Source organism: Hemiscyllium ocellatum, chromosome 5 (assembly GCF_020745735.1).
Source record: "Hemiscyllium ocellatum isolate sHemOce1 chromosome 5, sHemOce1.pat.X.cur, whole genome shotgun sequence".
NCBI classification, from domain to species: domain Eukaryota; kingdom Metazoa; phylum Chordata; class Chondrichthyes; order Orectolobiformes; family Hemiscylliidae; genus Hemiscyllium; species Hemiscyllium ocellatum.
Window position 1 is genome coordinate 34,101,349 of NC_083405.1, and position 26,258 is coordinate 34,127,606.

At 41.4% G+C, this 26,258-nt stretch overlaps 1 protein-coding gene across 1 annotated transcript in view; it reads right to left on the reverse strand.

Moving 5' to 3' along the window:
• Window positions 1-207: 207 nt before the first annotated feature.
• Window positions 208-26,258, reverse strand: part of oxsm (3-oxoacyl-ACP synthase, mitochondrial) — a 29,069-nt gene continuing 3,018 nt past the window's right edge. The window contains exons 2-3 of the mRNA XM_060825393.1: window positions 18,077-19,094; window positions 208-901 (exon numbers count right to left, since the gene is read on the reverse strand). Of these exons, the coding sequence (XP_060681376.1) occupies window positions 499-901; window positions 18,077-19,059 (1,386 nt within the window). The 5' untranslated portion in view covers window positions 19,060-19,094 and the 3' untranslated portion in view covers window positions 208-498. The remainder of the gene's footprint in view (window positions 902-18,076; window positions 19,095-26,258) is intronic.

Genomic DNA, 26,258 nt, shown 5'->3' on the forward strand with positions numbered 1-26,258 from the left:
TGGGGCTATGGGACATGGTAGGTAGATTGTGAACAACAAAGGGCTTTGAAATTTTATTGAGACAGCTCAGACTGGAACATGCTGTATCAAAGGTAGTTTAATTCTATAGCACTTTTAAAACATTCAAATTGAAATATTTTGTAATGTCTTTTTTCAAGCTTTAGCAGCAAAACATTTTTAAGTTATAAATTTCACTCACTGGGTTTAACAAAAGTGCCATAATGATAAACACAAAGCATGGAACGCCATTTTTGTTCTTTTGATTCATGGATGAAGATGTTTACAGTTGCCAATGGAAAAAAAATGAATGAAGTTATCCAGAATAGCATTGTCACTCATTGTTGTTAACATTTGACTCTATGTCCTTGTTATGATGACGGAGTCCCAGTGATAGATATTCCTGGACCAACGTTTCACGGCTTTTTCAGATGTTCCGAACTTTCTGAAATGTACAGCTAGACAATACACTTTTCCATTATTTGTTAATATAAAACATGATTAGACACTCCCCAAGCAGAGTGTTGCATTAGTGCCTCCAAATCCAAATGAATTAGTCAGTGCAATACGCCTTTTCGTAGTTATCCATTCTTGGGCTGTTATAGGAACATAATTCAAATCAAAATCAGGGTCAGTCTTATCAAGATTCAATGTCGGAGGAACGATCCCATGAAAGCAGGCCAGGGCTGTAAATGCAGTTTCTATGGCTCCAGCTGCCCCTAGGAGATGACCAGTGGCTCCTTTAGTGGAAGACACAGCAAGGGAACGTGAATGTTCTTTAAACAATCTCTTGATGGCTTGGTTTTCAGCTGCATCCCCTAGTGGTGTGGAGGTGGCATGGGCATTGATGTATGTAACATCCTCTGGTGTTATTCCAGCATCATTCATTGCAGCTGACATACATCTGAGGAAAGTCAAGTTAATACCAAATTATATTCACACAAGCCTCAAATAAGGTTAAACTAAAAAAATTAACCTACAAGGAAATGCATGTAATGCACTAAATTAAAACTCATTATTGAAAAGTTACTCTGTTTTGTTTCTCTACAAAATGCTTGACCTGCTATATTTTCCCAATAGGGGTATACTTTTAATTTATTATTAAACAGTTTAATGTAGGTTACAAATTCTTAGGGCTCTTGTGATTCAGTGGTAATATCCTTACCTCTCAGCCAGGAGACCTGGGGTTCAAGACCCATCTGTTTCAGAGATGTGAGAGATGACCTCTGAACAGATTGATTAAAAATATCTCAGTAACAAATTATGGGACAAGCTAATATATTATACTTTAATATCTTAAAACTGTACAGGTAGGTCACCTCAAATCTGGCAACCTCAGGATCGAGGCCTTCCCAGATTTTAGATATTTCCAGATTTCTATTTGGGTGATGAGTTGCGGGTGGTGCAGTTCAAGGTACATTGGGTCAAGAGTTAAGAACATAGACAGTACAACACAGGAAAAGGCCCTTTGGCCCACTAATCCCATCTACTTGCTCATAGTCCATATCCTTCTATTGTCTACATGTTCTTGTATCTGTCTAAACGCCCTTAAACTTTGCTATCATATCTGCTTCAACTAAATCCCCAGCAGCATATACCTATTACCAACTGTGTAAAAAATTACTTGCTTTGCACATCTCCTGTAAACTTACCTTGACCCCACCATAAACCTATGTCCCTTAGTGGTTGACATTTCCATCCTGGGAAAGAAACTCCGACTATCTACCCTATTCTCAATTTATAAACATCTATCAAGTCAGCCTCTGATGCTCTAGTGAAAACAAGTGACATCTTCTACACACCTCCCTCCCCTTCCTGGACCTCTCCATCTCCATCAACGGGGACTGACTCAACACTGACATCTTCTACAAACCCACAGACTTCCACAGCTACCCAGACTACACCTCCTCCCATCCTGCCTCCTGCAAAAATTCTCTCCCTTATTCCCAATTCCTCCGCCTCCGCCACATCTGCTTCCAGGAGGACCAATTCCACCACAGAACACACCGGATGGCCTCCTTTTTTAAAGAGTGCAATTTCCTCTCCCATGTGGCTATGATGCCCTCCAGCGCATCTCATCCACATCCCGCACCTCCGCCCACAAACCCCACCCCTCCAACCGCAACAAGGACAGAATCTCCCAATCCTCACCTTCCACCCCACCAACATCCATATACATTGCATCATTCTCCACCATTTCCGGCACTACAAATGGACCCCACCACCAAGGATATATTTCCCTCCATCCTCTTTTTGTAAAGACCATCCCCTCCGCAACTCCCTTGTCAGGTGTATGCTCCCCAACAACCCATCCTCCCCTCCCAGCACTTTCCCTGCCACTACAGGAATTGCAAAACCTGCGCCCACATCGATCCCCTCATCTCCGTCCAAGGTCCCAAAGGAGTCTTCCACAACCACCAAAGCTTCACCTGCACTTCTACACATCATTTGCTGTATCTTTTGCTCCTGATGCAGTCTCCTCTACATTGGGGAGACAGGACACCTACTCACAGAGTGCTTCAGAGAACATTCCTGGAACACCAACACCAACCAACCCCACCACCCTGTGGCTGAACACTTCAACTTCCCCTCCCACTCTGCCAAGGACATGCAGGTCCTGGGCCTCCTCCAATCTGTAGCCATCTGACGGCTGGAGGAAGAATGCCTCATCTTCCGCCTCATGATCCTCCAACCCCACGGTGGCAAAGTGGATTTCACCAGTTTCTTCATTTTCCCTCTCCCCACCTTATCACAGATCCAAGCTACCAACTCAGCACCACCCTCATGACCTGTCCTATTCATCCATCTTCCTTTCCACCTATCCATTCCACCCTCACCTCTGACCTATCACCATCAGCTCCACCTTTTGCACTCGCAGCTACTTTTCCCCCACCTGCACCCCCGTCTCCCATTTATCATGTCACCACCTCGACTCTCAGCCTCACTCCTGATAGAGGATTTCTGCCAGAAATGTCGAGTTTCCTGCTCCTCAGATGCTGCCTGACCTGCTGTGCTTTTCCAGCACCACACTCACGATTGAAAACAATCCAAGTTTGCCCAACCTCTCTTTAAACATCTTCTGCACCCTCTCCAAAGCCTCCACATCCTTCCAATAATATGGTGACCAGATCCTAGATTAGAGTGGAAAATTGATGTTTCGGGCAAAAGCCCTTCATCGTGAATACAGGCAGGTGCCTGCAGAGTGGAGAGACAAATGGGGGGGGGGGGGGGGGGGGGGGGGGGAGTAGCATAGAGTACAATGGTGAATTGGGGTGGGGATGAAGGTGACAGGTCAGAGAGGAGGGTGGAGTGGATAGGTGGAAAGGAAGATAGGCAGGTAGCTGGGGTGATGTGGAACAAGGGGAAATGAAGAAACTGGTGAAATCCACATTGATGCCATGGGGTTGAAGTGTTCTGAGGCGGAAAATGAGGCATTCTTCCTCCAGGCGTCGGGTGGTGAACTGCCTACTGTACTCCAAATGTGGCCTGATCAAAGTCTCATATACCTGTAGCATAGAGTCATAGAGAGGTACAGCACAGAAACAGACCCTTCCGTCCAACCTGTCCATGCCAACTAGATATCCCAACCCAATCTAGTCCCACCTGCCAGCTCCCAGCCCACATCCCTCCAAACCCTTCCTATTCATATACACATCCAAATGCCTTTTAAATGTTGTAATTGTACTAGCCTCCTCCACTTCCTCTGGCAGCCCGTTCCTTACATACCCACTGTGTGAAAACGTTTCCCCTTAGGTCTTTTTTTATATCTTTCCCCTCTCACCCTAAACCTATGCCCTCTAGTTCTGAGCTCCCCCACCCCAGGGAAGACACTTTGTCTATTTGTCTTATCCATGCCCCTCATGATTTTGTAAACCTCTAGAAGGTCACCTCTCAGCCTCCAACACTCCAGGGAAAACAGCCCCAAATCCTTCAATCCTGGCAACATCCTTGTAAATCTTTTCTGAACCCTTTCAAGTTTCACAACATCCTCCCAATAGGAAGGAAACCAGAATTGCACACAATATTCCAACAGTGGCCTAACCAATGTCCTGTACAGCTGCAACATGACCTCCCAACCCCTGTACTCAATACTCTGACCAATAAAAGAAAGCGTACCAGACATCTTCTTCACTATCCTATCTACCTGCGACTCCACTTTCAAGGAGCTATGAAGGGTCTCTTTGTTCAGCAATTCTCCCTAGGACCTTACCATTAAGTGTAAAAGTCCTGCTAAGATTTGCTTTCCCAAAATGCAGCACCTCACATTTATCTAAATTAAACTCCATCTGCCACTCAGCCCATTGGCCCATCTGATTAAGATCCTGTTGTAATCTGAGGCAACTGTCTTCGCTGTCCACTACATCTCCAATTTTGGTGTCATCAGCAAACTTACTAACTATACCTCTTATGTTCACATCCAAATAATTTATATAAATGATGAAAAGTAGTGGACCTAGCACCGATCCTTGTCACAGGCCGCCAATCTGAAAAACAACCCTCCACCACACCCTCTGTTTTCTACCTTTGAGCCAGTTTTGTATCTAAATGGCTAGTTCTCCCTGTATTCCATTAGATCAAACCTTGCTCACCAGTCTCCCATGAGGAACCTTGTTGAATGCCTTACTGAAGTCCATATAGATCAAGTCTACCACTCTGCCCTCATCAATCCTAGTTTGTTACTTCTTCAAAAAACTCAATCAAGTTTGTGAGACATGATTTCCCATGCACAAAGCCATGTTGACTATCCTTAATCAGTATGACTTGCCAACTTTTGTATTCAATGGCCTGACCAATGAAGGCAAACATGCCGTATGCCTTATTAATCACCTTAATCACTTGTATTGCCACTTTCAGGGAGCTATGGAATTGAACCTGATGATTTCTCTGTCTATCAATGCTTCCAGGGATCCAACCATTTACAGTGTACTTTCCTTTTGCATTTGACATCCCAAAATGCATCAATTGCACTTGTCAGAATTAAACTCCATTTGCCATTTCTTTGCCTGACTTTCTAGCTGATCCATATCCTTCAATATCCTTCCAAACTATCCACAACTCACCAATTTTCATCTCATCTGGAAACTTACTAATCAGACCACTTACATCTTCGTGCAAATCATTTATATACATTACAAACGACAGGGAATCCAGCAGTGATCCTTGTAGAACACCACTGATCATAGCACTCCAGTCAGAAAAACATCCCTTCACACCTACCCTCTATCTTTTCTGGCCAAGCCAATTTAGATTCCACGTGCTTTGATCTTCTGGACCAGCCCACTACGAAGAACCTTGTCAAATGCTCTAGTAAAGTCCACATAATCAATTTACAGTGCCTTATCCTCAATCTTCGTCACTTCCTCAAAAAACTTCATCAAGTTTGCAAGACAAGACTTTGCCTGCAAAACGTCATGCTGATTATCCCTATTAAGTTGATTCTTCTCCAATCCATGTAAATTTGTTCCTAAGAATCTTCTCCAATGATTTCCCTACCACTCATGTAAGGCTCACCAGTCTATAAGTAAAAAGTGAGGTCTGCAGATGCTAGAGATCAGAGCTGAAAATGTGTTGCTGGTTAAAGCACAGCAGGTCAGGCAGCATCCAAGGAACAGGAAATTCGACGTTTCGGGCACAAGCCCTTCATCAGGAATCAGGAATCCAGTCTATAAACCAGTCAGATTATCCCTGTTGCTTTCTTGAGCAAAGGAACTTGGTATTTATTGTCTAGTCTTTGGGGACCTTGTCCATGGCTAAACTGGATACAAAGATCTTCAAGGCCCCAGCAATTTCCTCCTTTGCCTCCCTCAGTAGATAGATCCAATCAGGCCCTAACGTAATGTTTTTCAAGATACCCAATACCACTTCCTTCTTCGTATTGACATACCTTAGAGTACCAACTAACACCTCTCTAAACATATCATCATCCATGTCTTTCTCCTTGATGAATACCAATGCAAATTACTCATCAAGGACCTCACTCACTTTCCCTGGTTCCACGCATAAATTCCATCCTTTGTCTTTGAGCAGACCTACGATTTGCCTAGTTAGCTTCTTGCTCCTTATATTTCAATAAAATGCCTTGAGATTCTCCTTAATCCTACTAGCCAAGAACATTTCATGGCTCCTTCAAACCCATCTAATTCCTTTTCTCTGCTTCCTTTATACTGCTCAAGGACCTTGTTTGATTTCTCCTTCCTAAATCTTACATTGTCTCCTTTTTGTTTATAACTAAACTTACAATATCTCTCATCATCCATGGTTCTGAGATCTTGACATCCTTATCTTTCATCCTCACAGGAACATGCTAGTCTCCTGTACTCTGGTCAACTGGCTTTCAGCACAGGATAGAACAGTGCACAAACTGAACAATGAGTCTGAATCCAAACACAGCACCTCATTGAACTGTTCAAGTGAATTTAAAAAAAAACTTTTATTGAATTTGAATTGAGACAAAAACTGTCCTGATTTCAGACAGTTCCAGTTTCTGGGTAGCCAGATTTTACATAAGCTGCCGATATTGAAAATGTTAATTGGCACAACAAAATGATTTTATAAACTGTTAATGGCTACTCCAGCTTGGGATGTCACCAGACAATTTTCCCTACATCCAGCACAAAGGACCACTCCTAACAGCCACTGATTCACACAGATTAGTATCCTATTGTATTTTAGGATAAACAGTTAAGTTATTACACGGTTGATAAATTACAATGCTATAACATGCCTCATGATATCTCTAATTAACAGACTTATTCATCAGCTCTGATCATGTGGGATAAAGTCCAGAGAAAACAGGAGTTTGAAACCCAATCTGAACTGTTATATGATTTGAATTTTGGATACTTAATTGAAATATTTCACATGATAGCGGAGAGGCTGATTGTCCAAGCTGCAGAATCCAGAGAAAAGGTCAAATGCTTTAGATTGAAATGAGGAGGCAATTCTTCCCTGGCAGGGTATAAAATGTTGGAAATGTCTCCCCCAATGAACTCAAGCATTCTAAGGCACCGAGTAGTGAAGTTGATTAGACTGTCAGCCATGTTCACACTGCATACCAGATCACATTCACTGAATCACGTGGCCTACTCTTTCTCATATTTCTTATGTCCTTAAATAATAACTTGGCAAAGTGAACATCTCAGATTTAAATAACGTAGTAGGGTGGCATGGTGGCTCAGGGACCCAGGTTCGATTTCAGCTTCGGGCGACTGTCTATGTGGAGTCTGCTCATTCAAATTTGTAGGTTTCCTCCCTGTCCAAAGATGTGCAGGTTGGGTGGATTGGCCATGCTAAATTATCCATACTGTCCAGTGATATGTGGGCTTGGTGGATTAGCAGGGGGGCGGGGCTAAGTCTGGCTGGGATGTTCTTCAAGGAGTTGGTGGGGACTCAATGGACCAAATGGCCTCTTTCTGTACTGTAGGGATTCTATGATTCTAAGATCAAACAGACAGTTTACAAATCTCCTGGGCTACATGCATCAGTTCTCTCTTTCAGACCTACAATGATAATTTACATTTATATAGTGTCTGTAACATAGTAAAACATTCCAAGATGCTTCACAGGAATATTATCAAACGAAATTTGACACTGATCCTCAAAGAGATGGTAAGGGAGATGACCAACAGTTTGGTCAGAATCAAGAAAGGAGAGAGACAGAAAGCAAGAAAATATTTGCCAATTAGCTTGACATTTGTCACAGCTATAACCAATTATTAAAGAGACGTTTAAAAAGTTGTGATTCAGTTAAGCAGGGTCAACATGTTTTTCTGTATCGAAAATTTACTGAAGTTCTTGAGAATAGAGCAAGAAAGATAGATAAAGAGAACTCATAAATGTAACACATTAGATTCCAAAAAGCATTTGATAAGATACCCCTAAAGGATTATTAAAAAAAGATGAATGCTTATGATTTTGGTGGTGACATATTACAGATATTGGATAGAGGGCTGACTAACTAATAGGAAACAGCAATGGGATAAATGTGTTATTTTCAGATGGAAACTTTCAATACATGGAGTGCCACTGGGATCATTGTGGGGCCTCAACTGTTTGTGGTCTACACTAAATGTCTTGAATGAAGGAACTGACTAAATTTGTCACCAGATTTATTGATTAAATGAAGATAGGTAGAGAAACAAGTTATGAGGAGGCTCCAAAATGATATGGATGAGTTGAATCAGTAGACAAATATTGGCAGATAGAGTATGATGCAAATTTGAGGTTGTTCACTTTGGCAAGAAGAGAAAAACAGAATATTCTTAAATGGACAGACTCTGCAGTAGAAAGGGATCTGGGTATCATTGTGCATAAATCAGAAAACGTCAGCATACAGGTACAGTAATCAGGAAGACAAATAGAATGTTGGTCTTAACCAGATTACCTTTCTTCAGAACAGTAGTTGAAGTGGGTTAAAGTGATGGATTAGAAAACCATTGGCGTTTCCCCACATTGAGCATTCTGAAGAAAGGTTACTGGACCAGAAACCTTAATTCTGCTTTCTGTTCACAGATGCTGCCAGAACTGCTGAGTTTGAGGAGAAAGTGAGGACTGCAGATGCTGGAGATCAGAGCTGAAAATGTGTTGCTGGAAAAGCGCAGCAGGTCAGGCAGCATCCAAAGAGCAGGAGAATCGACGTTTCGGGCATAAGCCCTTCTTCAGGGCTTATGCCTGAAACGTCGATTCTCCTGCTCTTTGGATGCTGCCTGACCTGCTGCGCTTTTCCAGCAACACATTTTCAGAACTGCTGAGTTCCTCCAGCAATTTTGTTCTTGTTTCAGATTTCCAGCTTCCGTGGTTCTTAGTCTTTTGTTTAGCAAGGAAGTTATGATGGAGCTGTATATAACTTTATGCCACAGATGGAATACTAAGCGCAGTTCTCATTGTCATATCATAGGAAGAATGCGATTGTACGAGAGAAGGTATTGAGGAGATTCAGTGTTGACTGAGCTGGAGTAATTCAGCTATGAAGAAAGACTAGATAGGCTGAGGTTGTTATCCTTCGAATAACCCAAGATGGGACCTGATTGAGAACTAAAAATTATGAGTGTCTTGGATAGAATATAAAGAGTTCATATGGACCCCTGAGTAGAGAGGATTTGAGGAAAAATGTTTTTACCCAGAGGGTGGTGGATATCTTAACACACTGCCTAAAAGGATGATAGGGGTGGGAACCCTCAAGATATTTAACATATATTCAGATAAGCACTTGAAACACCAAAGCATACAGAGCTATGGGCCAAGTGCTGGAAAATGGGATTAGAATAGATGGGTGTTTGATGACTGGTGTGGACAACACAGGCTGAAGGGCCAATTTCTGTGCTGTTAAACTGTATGACTCTTGTAACAAAGGCTTTCGTTAAATCAATAGGGATAGAAAATCCCCCGGAAAGTGCAGACCCATCTCGGTGAACAACGATGGAAACATCTGCATGCTTTCAATTTTAAATCACTTTATATTTGGTGGCTGTACCTTTACATGGTGTTTTTTTCCCCATAGAACGATTACATCACAGGCAAAACCAGCATATCTCTCACCCTTAACTGCCCTTGGATTAGGTGGTTTTACAAGGCCACTCCAGAATCATTTAAGAATTATTTCTCTGAGTCTGGAGTCACATGTCGGCCAGACAAGGTAAGGATTGCAGAATATTTTCCTAAAGTGTGATATTAAAGAGTTAATTTGCTCTGCTGACCTGCAAGAAATGGAATGCCCCGGGGGTAGGGTGTTATGTCTTTGTCTTATCAGTGAAATGTGCGAGGTTTACATTCCCATTCCTTGCCATTCAGGGCCATTTGCATCATCAACACCTATTCAGAAATCAGTTGGAACATTGCAATTAAAATTTCACCTGCACCTTATAGTTACACAAAAAATACAATTCACACCAGATTTGACCATTAAGGGATGATTTGCATTACATTGTCTCTGGAGGTGAGGTGGTCACTACATTGTATCTTGAGTGGTAAGTGACTGTGAAGGAGTGGCTGGGGCAAGTTGGGGGGGGTGGAGTGGTTGGAGTACCTGTGAGCATTACCAACTGACCTGTATAAAGGGGATGTGTTTCCTTGGTTTGGGGCATCTTTTGACTTGACTTTGCGTGACTGCAATGAGGTTCAAAGGGGGTCACCTAGCTTGTATAGGCTTTAATAAATTTTAACTGTTTGCAGAAGTTGGTGTGGGCGAATTGCAAATCGTGTAAGGAACTTTGGGAAAAGAACCAAACAAAAGGACAAGTTTTAAATGAAATGTTAATGAGTTTTATACCCTGTATTTTGTGAGGAGACGAACTTTCAATTCCAGATTTATTAACAATTCAAATTCACTAAAATCCCACCAACTGCAAAAGTGACATTTAAACCCATGTACTCATAGCTTTTGTTTGGGCTTGTGGATTACAATTCCAATTACACTACCACAATGCTACCACCTTCCCTTCAGTTTAAGGGATGCTAAGACCTTAAGGTCTGGAATTCCATCCTTTGTCTTCCTTTAAGATACTCCTTAAAGTCTCCATTTATGGCCAAGACTCTGCATATCCGTCCTAATGCCCTTTATATTCTGTTTGGTCATTTTTCTATGAAGAGATTTGGGACTTTTATACTACTGTAAAATATTACATAAATTAATTGTTGTTATAAGGATCTTAAAATTCTGAAGACACATTTAAGAAAAACATTATCATTGAACCATTATAATTCAGTTTCTCATCTCAGCTTATTCAAATGCCTGAGGAAGCAGTTTCATTAAGCAACAACTGGAGTAACCAATACTTATCTACCTCAAAGTCAGTTTTGTATTTGACACTAATTATAATAGTCTACTTGAACAGAGCTGAGTAGTCTGCATATTCAAATATAACGGCTGATCTTTAAGCACTTTTGTGGCACAGCGGTATTGTCCATACCTTTGAGCCAGAAGACCTGGGTTAAAGCCACAACACATCTGAACAGGTTGATTAAAAATGTCTAGATAGGTTGATCTCAGCAAGCAGGAGCCAATTTAAAAATGCAATTAGCTGTCCCACTCCCAAAAGCTCATACCATAAAGAGAGAACCCGATACACTGACCATTTAAATCATTCGGGATCTGTGCTATTGAATCATACTTGAAGACATCTGGACAGCTTTCTTGTTTGTAAGATGTTATGCTCTCAGACTGGATGGCTCCGTATGATAACAGGGAATCTAAATTCCAATAATGAAATCATTCCTCTTCAAATATTAATCATGAGTTCTTTTTGCATGTTGTCACTCGGCTGTTTCCAATTTCTCTAATCTATGAACTCTATGCTCAACTACATAAGATACCAAAGTATAAATACTGGAGGAAACAGAGGTTTTTTTTCCTCTGCTCAAACTAATGAATAAACTGAACAGATTCCAAGCAAAGGCAGATGGTACTGCATCAATTAATTAGTTGTAATGAGAGCTAGACTGAAGCATAAGTACAAAAATTTCTAAGTCTAATTGCACAGTGATGGTATCCCTATTTCTGAGCCAGAAACTATAGGTTCAAGTCCTCCTCCAGGACTTGATGACCATGGAATGTATATTGATAACATAGTTAAAGAGCTCTATCATCAACTTGTAAATCCTTCTGTGGTAAATGGCGAGAGTGGTGCGGAGGCTCAGTGATTCGCACTGCTGCCTCACAGTGCCAGGCACCCAGGTTTGATTCCAGCCTCAGGCAACTGGCTGTGTGGAGTTTGCACATTCTCCCCACGTCTGCACGGGTTTCCTCCCACAATCCGAAGAGGTGCATGTTAGGTGGATTGGCCGTGCTAAATTGCCTAGAGTGTTCAGGGATGTGTCAGTTAGGTGCATTAGTCAGGGTTAAATATAGGATAATAGGGTATGGGAATGGGTCTGGCTGGGTTACTCTTCGGAGGACCAGTGTGGACTTGATGGGCCAAAGGGCCTGTTTCCATAATGTAGGGATTCTATGAGAAAGGTTTCCTGGTGAGTCATGCTTGATGTAAAGTGGCTCCTCTCTGGTGAAAGGTTAGTGACCTATTTTTGTGAGGATGTAGTATCCTTAAAGGTACTTCCACTGCACCAATCATCCATTTCACCAGTTTCCTGATCTCCCCTTACCTTACCTGATCTTATCCCAGATCCAACTCTCCAACTCAGCACTGCCCTCTTGAGCTGTCCTACCTGTCCATCTTCCTTCCCAACTATCCGCTACATCCTCAGCTCTGACCTATCACCATCACTCTCCACCTTCATCTACCTATCGCATTCCTAGCTACCTTCCACCCTTCCCATATATCTCTCAGCACCCCCTGCCGCACCCCCACCCCCCACTAACATTCCTGACGCAGAGCTTATGCTTGAAACGTCAACTCTCCTGCTCCTCGGATCCTGCCTGACCAGCTGTGCTTTTCCACTGCCATACTTTTTGACAATAATCCAGAAATCCAGGCTAATGTTCTGAGGACATGTTCAAATGCCAGCACAGCAGCTGGTACAAGTTAAATTCAACTTTTAAAAACCTGGAATTGAAAACTAGTTCGGTAATGGTCACTACAAAACCATCGTTGATTGCTGTAAGAACTCATCTGGCTCACGAATATACTTTAGGCATGGAAATTTTCCATATTTAGCCAGTCTCGCTAACTGTGAGAATCCAGAACTGCAGGAATGTTGTTCACTCTGAACTGCCCTCTGTAAATGACCTAGTAAGCCACTCAAGGGCAATTTGGGTGGAAAAACAAACCTTGCCAGGGATACCTAACATGTCATGAAAAATAAACAAAAAGCACAAATCCAATTGGGCCAATTACGGTTCCCCAAGGTTGCTCATAATCAAAGTGATGGCAGGATTCAGCCACTTAATCAGAGACATCACCACACTTGATTCAAATGAAATTCAACTGAGCTGAATTTCAGTGGTTTGGTGTAAATAGATGCTGATTGGAAATTGTTCGATTGGCAGAGGTAGTCACAAGGAAGAATTCATAGAGTATATTCAGGACGGTCTCCTAAGGTGATAAGCTGTGGATTTAACCATGGAACAGGTTACTTTAGACCTGGTGATATATAATGAGACAGTTTTAGTAAATAATGTTAGAGTGAAAGATTTCTTAGAAAACTGTGCCCCTGCCACAATAGGAATTACCATTCAGTTTGAGATGGAGGAACTTGGGTCAGAAACAACCCTGCTAAGCTTAAATAAAAGTCATTATAAAGGAATGAGAGCAGAGCTGCTTGGGTGTGGACTTGGAAAGGAATTTAGTAGCAAAGACAATTGAAGAACAACGGCAGACATTTTAAAAAATACTTTGGGGCTTACAGCAAAGACATATCCTGGTGACGAAGGGCTAATCAGGGAAGTTTGTGCTATTATTAAATGGAAAGAAAATATAAAATGTATAAAGATTAGTGATAAGTCAAAGGATTGGGGAAGTTTTGAAAACCAGCAAAGACAATGAAAAAATTATTCAAGAGGGAGAAGGTAAACTTTGAGGATAAACTTTCATATAATATTAAGATGGAAAACAAGTGCTTCTTTAAATTTATAAAGAGGAAGAGAGGAGCCAAAGTGAATGTAGGCCCCTGAAAGAACAAGGTTAGAGAGACAGTAATGGCAGGATAGATAAAAGGGAATCTCTGGGTGTAATATATTGGATTTTCAGAAGGCGTTTTAAGCTACTTATTAAGAGCCCAACGTATTGGAGGTAATGTATTTCGATGAATAGAGGACAGGTTAACTAACAGAACACAGAGTTGGGATAAAAGGGGGTCATTTTCAGCATGACAACTTCTAACTAGTGGAATGCCTCAGGGATCAGTGCTGGGACCACCATTATTTACAATATATATTAATGACATGCATCAGGAAAGTGAATGCACTATGGATGACATCAAAATACATGGAAACACAAGTGCTCAGGGTGACTGAGTTTGCAGAGGGATTAAGCAAGCGGGCAAAAATATGACAGATGGAATATATTGTGGAAAAAAATATGAGGTTATGCACTTTGGCAGGAAGATTAGAGGAGCTGAATACTCAGCAGTTAATATGGAAGATAAATAAAATGTTGGCCTTTAATTTTAAGGAAGTGGAGTTAAAATGTTGAGGGGTATTGTTAAAACTATACAAGGCTCTAGTCAGACCACAGGTGGAATATTGTGAACAGTCCTAGGCCCTTAACCTAAGCAAAGATATGCTGGCATTTGAGGCAGTCTAGAGAATGTTCACTGGGCTGATACAGGTTTGGAGGGACTGTCTTACAAGAATAGGTTGAGTAGGTTAGACCAGTACTCACTGGGATTTAGGAGAGAGGTGATCTTATTGAGACATACAAGATTCTTTGGGGACCTGACAGGCTAGATATGGAAAGAGCATACAAGGACCATGAAGGAATACGCTCATGGATGACTGTGACACCAACAGCACTCAAGAAGCTTATTATCATCCATCAGACCATAATAGCAGCTCGCTTGGTTAAAATCCATTCACCACCTTAAATATTCATTACCTCCACCAATGCTGCACAGTGGCAGCCATGTGTATGATCTAGAAGGTAAACTGCAGTAATTTACCAAGGTTTCTCAGACAACACCTCAATAACCTATTGTCTCCACCATTTAGAAGTACAAGGGCAGTAGGTGAATGGAAACACCGCTACCTCTCAGTTCCCCTCCAAGTGGTAAACGATCTCTAATTGGCAATAGATTGCCATTCCTTCATCGTTACTGGATCAAGATCCTAATACTCACTACCTAAAAAAACTGAAGGCGTACTTGGAGCACATAAATTGCAGTGGTTCAAGCAAGGAACACACCACTGTAATTCACAAAAGTAATTTGGGATCGGCAATAAATGGTGACCATGCCAATGATGCTCACATCCCCTGCATGAGTAAACAAGATCAAAAGCCAGCATAGAAATTGCGAACACCTTCTGTGGCTCTGTCCTGTGTGTGTGTAAATTACATTCATCATGTTCAAAGATCGTGAATTCATAATGTGTAAAGTTAAGCATATGAATGCTTAGTGTGCTTGAATTCTTTTACCTGATGCAATTAGTATCACAATACAATAGGTACTGCCCTCTAAAATACCAGACAAAGAAACATAATATGAATTCAGAACCAAATCTTCTCACTGTTTTCTTAGATCCCAATTATTTAGCTGAATCAAACTGTGATTACTGAAATGAAAATGAAGATATTGAGCGCAGAGTCTCTGTCGTGCACTGTACACTGTACACCAAGTGAAATATTGGCCAGTCTGTGGGATGCATTTCATGTTATGTCATTATACTGACAACATCTGTTTTTTAAGGAGAAGGCTGTGCTGACTAATATGAAAATTTGTAGTCAGCACAGCATCAGTTGCTACATGGAGCTGGCTGTCTTAATTACAGGGGGAGGGAAGACTGAGGAAATAAATGAAACATGGCATCTCAGCAGTTATGTCCGCTGCATGCTGATTCCCTGACTTGTCCTTCAAACTCAAGTAACGAGTTATACTCAGGGAACTTTGCATGAACGATCTAGCACAGTACTAAAGAAAAATACTGCAGATGCTGAGAATGAGAGATTGTAAACAGAAATCCTGGAATGTTTCAGATTTATCATCATCATGCCGGTGTTGTACCTCTGCCAGATCATCTGTTCCAGAGAGAAGAGGCTTGCACTGTCGCAGGATTTTGAAGCTGGCTAGAATGGCAATATTTGTCCTCATATACAACCACTCACCCTGAAGTAATTTCAACTGGATAGTTAAAAATTCTGCTTGCTACGTTGGGCTGGCAACACATTTAAGCAGATGGATATGCATAATTAGTGTGTGAACTTGACAGCAGCCTGTGTGCTTCTACATTAGGGCAGTCTGAACAGGTTGTTTATTTCATAATGACAATGTCAAGCGCTTCATAGTCACAGCAACTCATTTGAATTAATTAAATCATTGAGGTCAATTTTAACCCTCAGCATGTGGAAAATGTAGGAGGGATCAAAGCTAGTTAAGTTTGCTTACGAGCCCTGGGTCACAATACTGTCACAAGCAGATCAGTGATTAATCATAAAGTAGAAATCACCGCTACTTGCAGTATTGATATTTATTTTTACTGCAACTTAGAAGACAACTGGTCTAGTGGCAAAACTGGCATAAGAGATCGTTAAGATTTTTTTAGCTAACTCAGAGAATCCAGAATGGCACTCCAGCTTCAAGGAGGGAATAGATTAGATTCCCTACAGCGTTGGAAACAGGCCCTTCGGCCCAACAAGTCCACACCAACTCTCCGAAGAGTAACCCTTCCAGACTAATTTCTATATTTACCCCCGACTAATGCACCTAGTGCTACGCATAATTTAGCATGGCCAATCTACCTTAACCACACATCTTCAGACTGTGGGAGGAAACCAGAGCACCTGGAGGAAACCCATGCAGACATAGGGAGAATGTGCAAACTCCACACAGACAGTCAACCGAGGCTGGAATTGAACCCGGGTTCCTTGCGCTGAGACAGCAGTGCTAACTACTGGGCCACTGCGCCGATCCATAGACTTTCTCTGCTGCCAACTTCTTTCTCTATCCTCAGATCAGGAGTAAGGGGAACCATGGATATTTCCCACAGTACAGTGTTCACATATATAGCATCACATCATGTTAGAGAATCAAGGTAATAAACAGAACACCCATGCCATGTATAAATAATGGAGCCTAGCTAATGGTTAAAAGAAAACCAGTAGGTCATATGCCAGTTAATGAACATTTGCCATATGTTCACTGATTACACACAACTCTACCTCTCTAACATGTTTTTTTATTGCTGTGCTTTCTCACATCAAGCTACAAATGACTTAATATATTCCAGTTTCTCATTGATATAGATAAGAGAACTGTCATCCCCTATTCTGCTGGAATTGCTTTTATAAACTTACTTCCAATCAGCTACATCTTTCCCCACCTTCAACTGCATCCTTACAATTTACTTCTATGATCATGCCATAATTCATACCTAAATTTCCTGCTTTCCTTCTAGTGTCTTCAGACATTTTGCTGCATGAAAATGGAAGGTAATCTTGTTGCAGTACACCAAAATTCACATCAGCAAGCAAGACAAAGTAACTTATCTTAATTTGTCTGCCTGTAAAGATCCTACAGTTAGCTGTTATGGTTACCAATTTTTACCACTACCACCCCCACTCCATGCCACTGCCCAATCCAGGGTTTTTTCCTCTCTGCAAACATTCCTCTTTACAACTTTGAACTTGGATTCACTTGCCTTCATATCACAAACTAGGTTGAAGTTTCGATATTGTAGACTTCTATAAAATTTCAAGCTGTAAGGACCGGGTTTCTCCAGTCTTTCCTAATAATTCAAGCTTCCGAAATTATCCTAGAAGACTACATTTAAGTACATGAAGTTTGTTCTACAAAACATTTAAAGGACTGGGAGTGGGGGCAGGGTTGGTGGGGGAGAGAGGGGGAGGATTTTCCATTATGTCCTCCCGATCCTCCTCTGTAATTCTAGCACAACAGCCATGGAAACCCAGTGCAATTTTATAATTTATTTGTTTATTTATTGTTTATTAGCAATTATATAATTTTCTTTGGCCAGTGTGGTATCACAGAAATATTTTAGCACTAGAAATAGGAGCAGGAAAAGTCCATTTGACTTCTCGAGCTTGTTTCGCCATCCAACTAGATAATGACTTCAATGCAATTTTGCCACATATCTTTTGATGTCATAAATTACTAGAAATCTATTGATCTTGGTCTTCATCATACTTCATGATGGAAGTCTGGAAACATCCATGGAAGCAGAAGAATCTGTTCAGAAATTTACACCCAATATTTTAATTTGCTAATTGAAAAGAACTTTTTTTGAGTCTTTTTTGGTTAAATGAATTCAGGAATATTTACCAGTATTATGAGAATCAATTTCCTTAATTCTATTGATTCCGTAAATCAATCATTTTGATTCTATAGTCTATGATCTAAACATCAATTTTTGAGGAATTTAGAATATTTAAAATCTTCAGTTTTCAAACCTGCAGTTTAGTACCTCCAATTCTGATCCTGATGTGTCCACATTCTTTATCAGAATATTAAACTTTACCTGATTGCTCCATCTCCTCCATCGCTGGGAGAGGTTATATGATTGGCATCCCCAGAGAGTCCATAACCAAGTATCTCTGCATAGATTCGTGCTCCTCTCATTGTAGCATGCGTATACTCCTCCAGTAGCAGCACTGACGCCCCCTCTCCCATTACAAACCCCTCTCTGTCAGGGTGGAATGGACGTGAAGCCAATTTGGGGGTAGCATTGAAGCTGGTGCAGAGAGCATGTGCTCTTGCAAAGCCTGTGATAGATAATGGGTTAATGCAGGCCTCGGTTCCACCAGCTAGCATCACATCTGCATCCCCGTGGAGAATTAATCTTGAAGCATCCCCAATAGCATGAGTTCCTGTGGTACATGCAGTCGATACTGCATGATTTGGACCTTTAAGTTTATATTTAATACTGATATGTCCAGCTGCCATGTTGGGAAGAATCCTGGGAACAAAAAAGGGACTCACTCTTTTATAACCTTTGGTTGCTAATATCACAGCCGTATTGCTGATTTCATCAAGCGGGACCATACCCATACCAATAGCAACTCCAGTGTTGAGCTGGTCCTGTTCAGACCGAGGATACCAGTCAGAATCTTCGAGTGCAAGATTTGCTGCTCCTATTGCCATTACTGTAGCAGTTGACATAGACTTTCTTTCAGATTTTGAAACAAACATTTCTTCATTGAACTCTCCCTCCCTGTCACCACGAGGCACACAAGCAGCTATAGTGCAAGGCAAGTCTTTATATTGTGACTTATCCAAAGAAATAATACCACTCTCTCCTTTCAGGATGCGGCTCCACGTTAGTTGAGTGCCAACTCCAAGTGGAGACACTAGGCCAACCCCAGTAATCACAACTCGCCTTCGACGTTTTGGATGGTTAGTGCTTGTGAAACATCGTGTATTCAATTCTGGTCTTGTGTTCTTGAGAGTCAATAGCTGATACCAGAAAACCTTCATGAACAGCTTGTTGCTTTGCAGCAACATATCTGATAGGTTTTAACCACAACTTATCCACGACTCTGGAAAGAAAATACACTTGATTTCACTGTAAGCAGTAAAGATGCACTGAAACATCATTTTAAAAGAGGTAAGCAAGTAGTCATTGTAAAAGATTATATTTCAAATCTTTGCACTTTAAGTTTTCTGGTGGACAGAATGCATACTTTGTACAATAATGTCTAATTACAAACTGCAGTAACTTGTTCCATTTTAAACTGTGACTGAATATTTAATAAGAGCTCAAGTTCAATTCGAAGTAACATTGAAATAAAGTCACCCTTGAATGTTATATTGCCTCTCATTTTTCTGTATTTATTTTGTTGTGTTTATTTTTTATGCAACTCTTTTTTTTTAATTCCCCCCCAAGATCACCATTCCTGACAAAAATTACGGAGCACTCAAATGCAGTCCTCTACCTCCCTTAATGCTGCCTTAAAACGTTTTTTAAGGTGATGGTAGTGGTGGGAGGAGACAGGCAGCTGATTAATTTACCTTTTAATTTAACATTGAGAATATGTGGACCACACCCTAATCCGTATTCAGTATCTGTCCTAACAGAACATGGTGTTGTGTTATGTCTCGTTATTCTAGGACAGAACGCATAAAAGGCTCTCTTACTTGAATACAGTTTAGTCTAAAATACTTATGTATTGTTATAATCTGCAAAAAAAGACTATTAAAGCAAAATACCATTTTGAAATAATTTGTTGGAAACATATAGTACAGTCTGCCCAAGGCTAGTTTGCCTTATCACTTTGGGTCAGATTTTAATGATGCGAGTGAAGGAATCTTGATTAGATTAGATTAGATTCTCTACAGTGTGGAAACAGGCCCTTCGGCCCAACAGGTCCACACCGAAACTCCAAAGAGTAACCCACCTTTTCCCTCTGACTAATGCACCTAATTGACAATTTAACATGGCCAATTCATCTAACCTGCACATCTTTGGACTGTGGGAGGAAACCGGAGCACTCGGAGGAAACCCACACAGACACAGAGAGAATGCGCAAACTCCACACAGACAGTCATCCGAGGTTGGAATTGAACCCGGGACCCTGGTGCTGTGAGGCAGCAGTGCTAACCACTGAGCCACCATGCCACACTAATTTTAAGTGAATTAAAATCCCAACCATTAATTCTGAAGTTACAGCACCTTAAGCGTATTTTTCAGGATAAATGTATCAGGTAGGTTCCAATGATATGAAAAATGTGTTGCTGGAAAAGCGCAGCAGGGTAGGCAGCATCCAAGGAGCAGGAGAATCGACGTTTCGGGCATAAGCCCGAAAGAAGGGCTTATGCCCGAAATGTCGATTCTCCTGCTCCTTGGATGCTGCCTGACCTGCTGTGCTTTTCCAGCAACACATTTTTCAGCTCTGATCCCCAGCATCTGCAGTCCTCACTTTCTCCTAGGTTCCAATGATATGAATAATATTCATTTTCAAATTTATAAATCATTTTTTCAACAAATATATTGCAAAAATGTAATTTAAAGAAAAAGGCATCAGTACGTTTCAATGTTCCACCTGCTTGGCCATATCAATTGGGGGGGTTGTGATATAGCCATACCATTTAGTATTTTATTGATGTCGAAAGTGTGGTGCCGGAAAAGCACAGCCAGTCGGGCAGCATCCAAGGAGCAGGAGCGTCAACGCTTCGAGCAGAAGGTCTTCATCTGTTGCTATGCTTGAAACGTCAACTCTCCTGCTCCTCAGATGCTGTCTGATCAGCTGTGCTTTTCCACCACTATATTTTTCGACTGTGATCTCCAGAATCTGCAGTCCTCATTTTCTCCTAATATCTTGTTGTTGACAGATACAGGATAATGTTTAATATTTATGACCCCATATTTAATTTTCTTTCTGTTTAGGAAATCAGTCACAATTGGGAACATAGCACAATGCTGATTGAACATCCACCCCAATCTCCTCAGCCAAATATTCATACTTCATGAAGACGGTGGCAGAGTGATAATGTCACTGGAGGCACGCACTCATGGTCTGGAAACTCTCAGTTAAATTTCATCAGAACAGCTGGTGGAATTCAAATGCAACGAATAAAAATCGAGAAGTGAAAGCTAATCTTAGCGAAAACAATTGTCATAAAAACCTACCTGGTTCGCTAATGTAATTTAGATAAGAAAATCCGCTATCCCCACCTGCTTTGGCCTACATGTGACTCCAGACCAACAGCAATGTGGTTGACTCTTAACTGGATTAGATTAGATTAGATTAGATTACTTACAGTGTGGAAACAGGCCCTTCGGCCCAACAAGTCTACATCGACCCACCGAAGTGAAACACACCCATACCCCTACATTTGCCCCTTACCTAACACTACGGGCAATTTAGCATGGCCAATTCACCTGACCCACACATCTTTGGACTGTGGGAGGAAACCGGAGCACCCGGAGGAAACCCACACAGACACGGGAAGAATGTGCAAACTCCACACAGTCAGTCGCCTGACGTCAGTGACACCCATATTCCATGGAAGAATAAGGAAAAAAAAATTAAAAGGTCATCTTGGAAGACATGACAACCCTCAGCCTTTGCCCATCACAAATCATATCTTTCCTCCACTGCTCATCTGCACTCACTGCAATCAAATGCAAGAAGTATATGGGATTCAAACATCTAAAATGCTGGAATTATTCAACATCGCTGTGCCAGTTACTCCTCACCCCATTTGAATTCCTTATTAATACTGTGGTTTCTGTTTCAGCTCTCCACTTAGATTTTTCATGAAATCAACATTCTAATTCCTCCATCTTCAACTGCCCCTTCTAATTCATTAAATTTTCTGACATGCAAATGTCATACAATGTTTGATACTATCAAAACTAGCCCAATTTTAAAGTTTCTAAGGTTGTCAAACATGCCACTACCTTATAACTCTTTGGGAATTTCTATGTGAATCCCTGCAGTGTGGCAAAAGTCAACAAGAGCACATTGGCCAATATCACAAACGATCTCAGTTCTACGTGACTGTGGTAGATATGGTTTATCATTGGATTTTTCACGTTGTTCAGTACTATTGACCAATACATCCTCATCTGTCACCCATTCTCAGCTCTATGAGACTGAACTTCCCAGAGCAGACAATGTTTAAATTAATCCATGAATGCAAAAATAAGTGATTCTGCGTTTTAAAATCTTATTTTGAATATCTAGAGGTGTAATAATTGGTCAAATAATACTATTGAGGGAAATTAAACTGGGGCATAAACATAACCTAGTTCTCACAAAGTCAAACGCTATGTTTTTATTTTGTATACTTTGAGTTTATATTATTCATGATTGTTATGACAAATCTCAAAGCATACAGGCAGAGTTAGTTGCTGCAGTGATATTACTCTGGCATAAAGCCTGAGCTTGGTGACAGAAAAAGTCAAAACAACAGCAGTTTAAAAGGGAGAAGAGTAGACAAAGGAAGCACATGGTGAGAACAGTGCAGGAGACAGAGAGAGATAGAGAGAACCTGCACAGTTGCTGCCTTTGCTGTTTGAATTTGTGTATCGGTGGACATCAGAGTGTACCTGGGAAAATTAACAAAGAGAAATTCACAACTAATCTTGGAGGAAATGTTGGGTGAAGTTCACAGCACAGAATCAGATAAGTTAATTGTTGTTTTAAGTCTGTCCAAGAGAAAGGCTGCAGTAGTGGGTACAGTGGATTCTTTCTTGATTATATGTTTTTGGAGATAAGTCTCTTGATTAAACTTAAAATATAAGCCACAGCTATTAATTTAACCTAGGACAGTGTTTGTAGAGGAATAAGATGGTGTTATTTTCTGGGTCTGTAGATTGTGAAGGAGCAAAAGTGGCCTTTACAGTGATATGTACTTCTGTCAGATGTGGGAGTTTCAAGAGAGTTTAAAGGTTACTGCGGATTATATCTGCCATAAATGCTGTTGGATGCGAATCTTATCAGATCGAGTGGATCGGTTGGAGAGACAGATAGAAGCGATGAGGAATTTGCAACAGCAACAGTATGTGATGGATGGCAGTTATAGGAAGGGGGGAAAAGTCTTACAGTCATATAGATGGGTTAACTCCAGGATGGGTAAGAGAGGTAGGCAGCTAGTGCAGGAGTCTTTTGTGGTTATACCCATTTCAAACAGGTATGCTATTTTGGAAAATATAGGGGGTGATGGATTCTCAGGGCAACGTAGCACGAACAGCCAAGTTTCTGGTATTGAGACTGGCTCTAATGCAATGAGGGGTACGTCGGCTTCTAAGAGATCAATTGAGTTAGGGGATTCTGTAGTCAGAAGGTACAGACAGACATTTCTGTGGCCAGCAGAGAAAAACCAAAATGGTGTGTTATTTCCCTGGTGCCAGGAGCAAGAATGTCTCAGAGAGGGTGCAGAATGTTCTCACGGGGGAGAGGGGCCAGCAGGAGGTCATTGTCCACATTGGAACCAACGACATAGGAAGGGAAAAGGTTGAGGCTCTGAAGGGAGATTACAGAGAGTTAGGCAGGAATTTAAAAAGGAGGTCCTTAAGGATAGTAATATCTGGATTACTCCCAGTGCTACGAGCTAGTGAGGGCAGGAATAGGAGGACAGAGCAGATGAATGCATGGCTGAGGAGCTGGTGTATGGGAGAAGGATTCACATCTTTGGATCGTTGGAATCTCTTTTGGGGTAGAATGACCTGTACAAGAAGGACGGATTACACCTAAATTGGAAGGGGACTAATATACTGGCAGGGAAATTTGCTAGAACTGCTTGGGAGGATTTAAACTAGTAAGGTGGGGGGACCCAGGGAGATTGTGAGGAAAGACATCGACCTGAGATGGGTACAGCTGAGAACAGAAGTGAGCCAAACAGTCAGGGCAGGCAGGGACAAGGCAGGACTAATCAATTAAACTGCATTTAATTCAATGCAAGGGGCCTAACAGGGAAGGCAGATGAACTCAGGGCATGGTTAGGAACATGGAACTGGGATATCATAGCAATTACGGAAACATGGCTCAGGGATGGGCAGGACTGGCAGCTTCATGTTCCAGGATACAAATGCTATAGGAAGGATAGAAAGGGAGGCAAGAGAGGAGGGGGAGTGGCATTTTTGTTATGGGATAGCATTACAGCTGTGCTGAGGGAGGTTCTTCCCGGAAATACATCCAGGGAAGTTATTTGGGTGGAACTGAGAAATAAGAAAGGGATTATCACCTTATTGGGATTATATAATACCCCTCCCCCCCCCCAATAGTCAGAGGGAAATTGAGAAACAAACTTGTAACGAGATGTCAGATATCTGTAAGAATAACAGGGTAGTTATGGTAGGGGACTTTAACTTTCCAAACATAGACTGGGACTGCCATAGTGTTAAAGGTTTAGATGGAGAGGAATTTCTTAATTGTGTACAAGACAACTTTCTGATTCAGTATGTGGATGTACCTACTAGAGAAGGTGCAAAACCTGACCTACTCTTGGGAAATAAGGCAGGGCAGGTGACTGAGGTGTCAGTGGGGGAACACTTTGGGGTCAGCGACCATAATTCTATTTGTTTTAAAATAGTGATGGAAAAAGATAGTCCAGATCTAAAAGTTGAAGTTCTAAATTGGAGAAAGGCCAATTTTGACGGTATTAGGCAAGAACTTTCGAAAGCTGATTGGGGGCAGATGTTCGCAGCTAAAGGGATGGCTGGAAAATGGGAAGCCTTCAGAAATGAGATAACAAGAATCCAGAGAAAGTATATTCCTGTCAGGGTGAAAGGGATGGCTGGTAGGTACAGGGAATGCTGGATGACTAAAGAAATTGAGGGTTTGGTTAAGAAAAAGAAGGAAGTATATGTCAGGTATAGACAGGATAGATTGAGTGAATCCTTAGAAGAGTATAAAGAAAGTAGGAGTATACTTAAGAGGGAAATCAGGAGGGCAAAACGGGGACATGAGATAGCTTTGGCAAATAGAACTAAGGAGAATCCAAAGAGTTTTTAAAAATATATTAAAGGACAAAAGGGTAACTAGGGAGCGAATAGGGCCCCTCAAAGATCAGCAAGGCAGCCTTTGTGTGGAAGCACAGAAAATGGGGGAGATACTAAATGAATATTTGCATCAGTATTTACTGTGGAAAAGGATATGGAAGATATAGACTGTAGGGAAATTGATGGTGACATCTTGCAAAATGTCCAGATTACAGAAGAGGAAGTGCTGGATGTCTTGAAATGGGGAAAGGTGGATAAATCCCCAAGACCTGATCAAGTACCTGAGAACTCTGTGGGAAGCTAGAGAAGTGATTGCTGGGCCTCTTGCTGAGATATTTGTATCATTGATAGTCACAGGTGAGATGCTGAAAGACTGAAGGTTGGCAAACGTGGTGCCACTGTTTAAGAAGGGCGGTAAAGACAAGCCAGGGAACTATAGACCAGGGAGCCTGACTTCAGTGGTGGGCAAGTTGTTGGAAGGAATCCTGAGGGACAAGGTGTACGTGTATTTGGAAAGGCAAGGACTGATTTGGGATAGTCAACATGGCATTGTGCATGGGAAATCATGTCTCACAAACTTGATTGAGTTTTTTGAAGAAGTAACAAAAATGATTCAAGAGGACAGAGCAGTAGATGTGATCTACATGGGCTTCAGTGAGGCGTTCGACAAGGTTCCCCATGGGAGACTGATTAGCAAGGTTAGATCTCATAGAATACAGGGAGAATTAGCCATTTGGATACAGAACTGGCTCAAAGGTAGAAGACCGAGGGTGGTGATGAAGAGTTGTTTTTCAGACTGGAGGCCTGTGACCAGTGGAGTGCCACAAGGATCGCTGCTGGTTCCTCTACTTTTTGTCATTTACATAAATGATTTGGATGCGAGCATAAGAGGTACAGTTAGTAAGTTTGCAGATGACACCAAAATTGGAGGTGTAGTGGACAGCAAAGAGGGTTACCTCAGATTTCAACAGGATCTGAACCAGATGGGCCAATGGGCTGAGAAGTGGTAGATGGAGTTTAATTCAGATAAATGCGAGGTGCTGCATTTTGGGAAAGCAAATCTTAGCAGGATTTATACACTGAATGGGAAAGTCCTAGGGAGTGTTGCTGAACAAAGAGACCTTGGAGTGCAGGTTCATAGTTCCTTGAAAGTGGAGTCACAGGTAGATAGGATAGTGAAGGAGGCGTTTGTTATGCTTTCCTTTATTGGTCAGAGTATTGAGTAAAGAAGTTGGAAGGTCATGTTGCGGCTGTA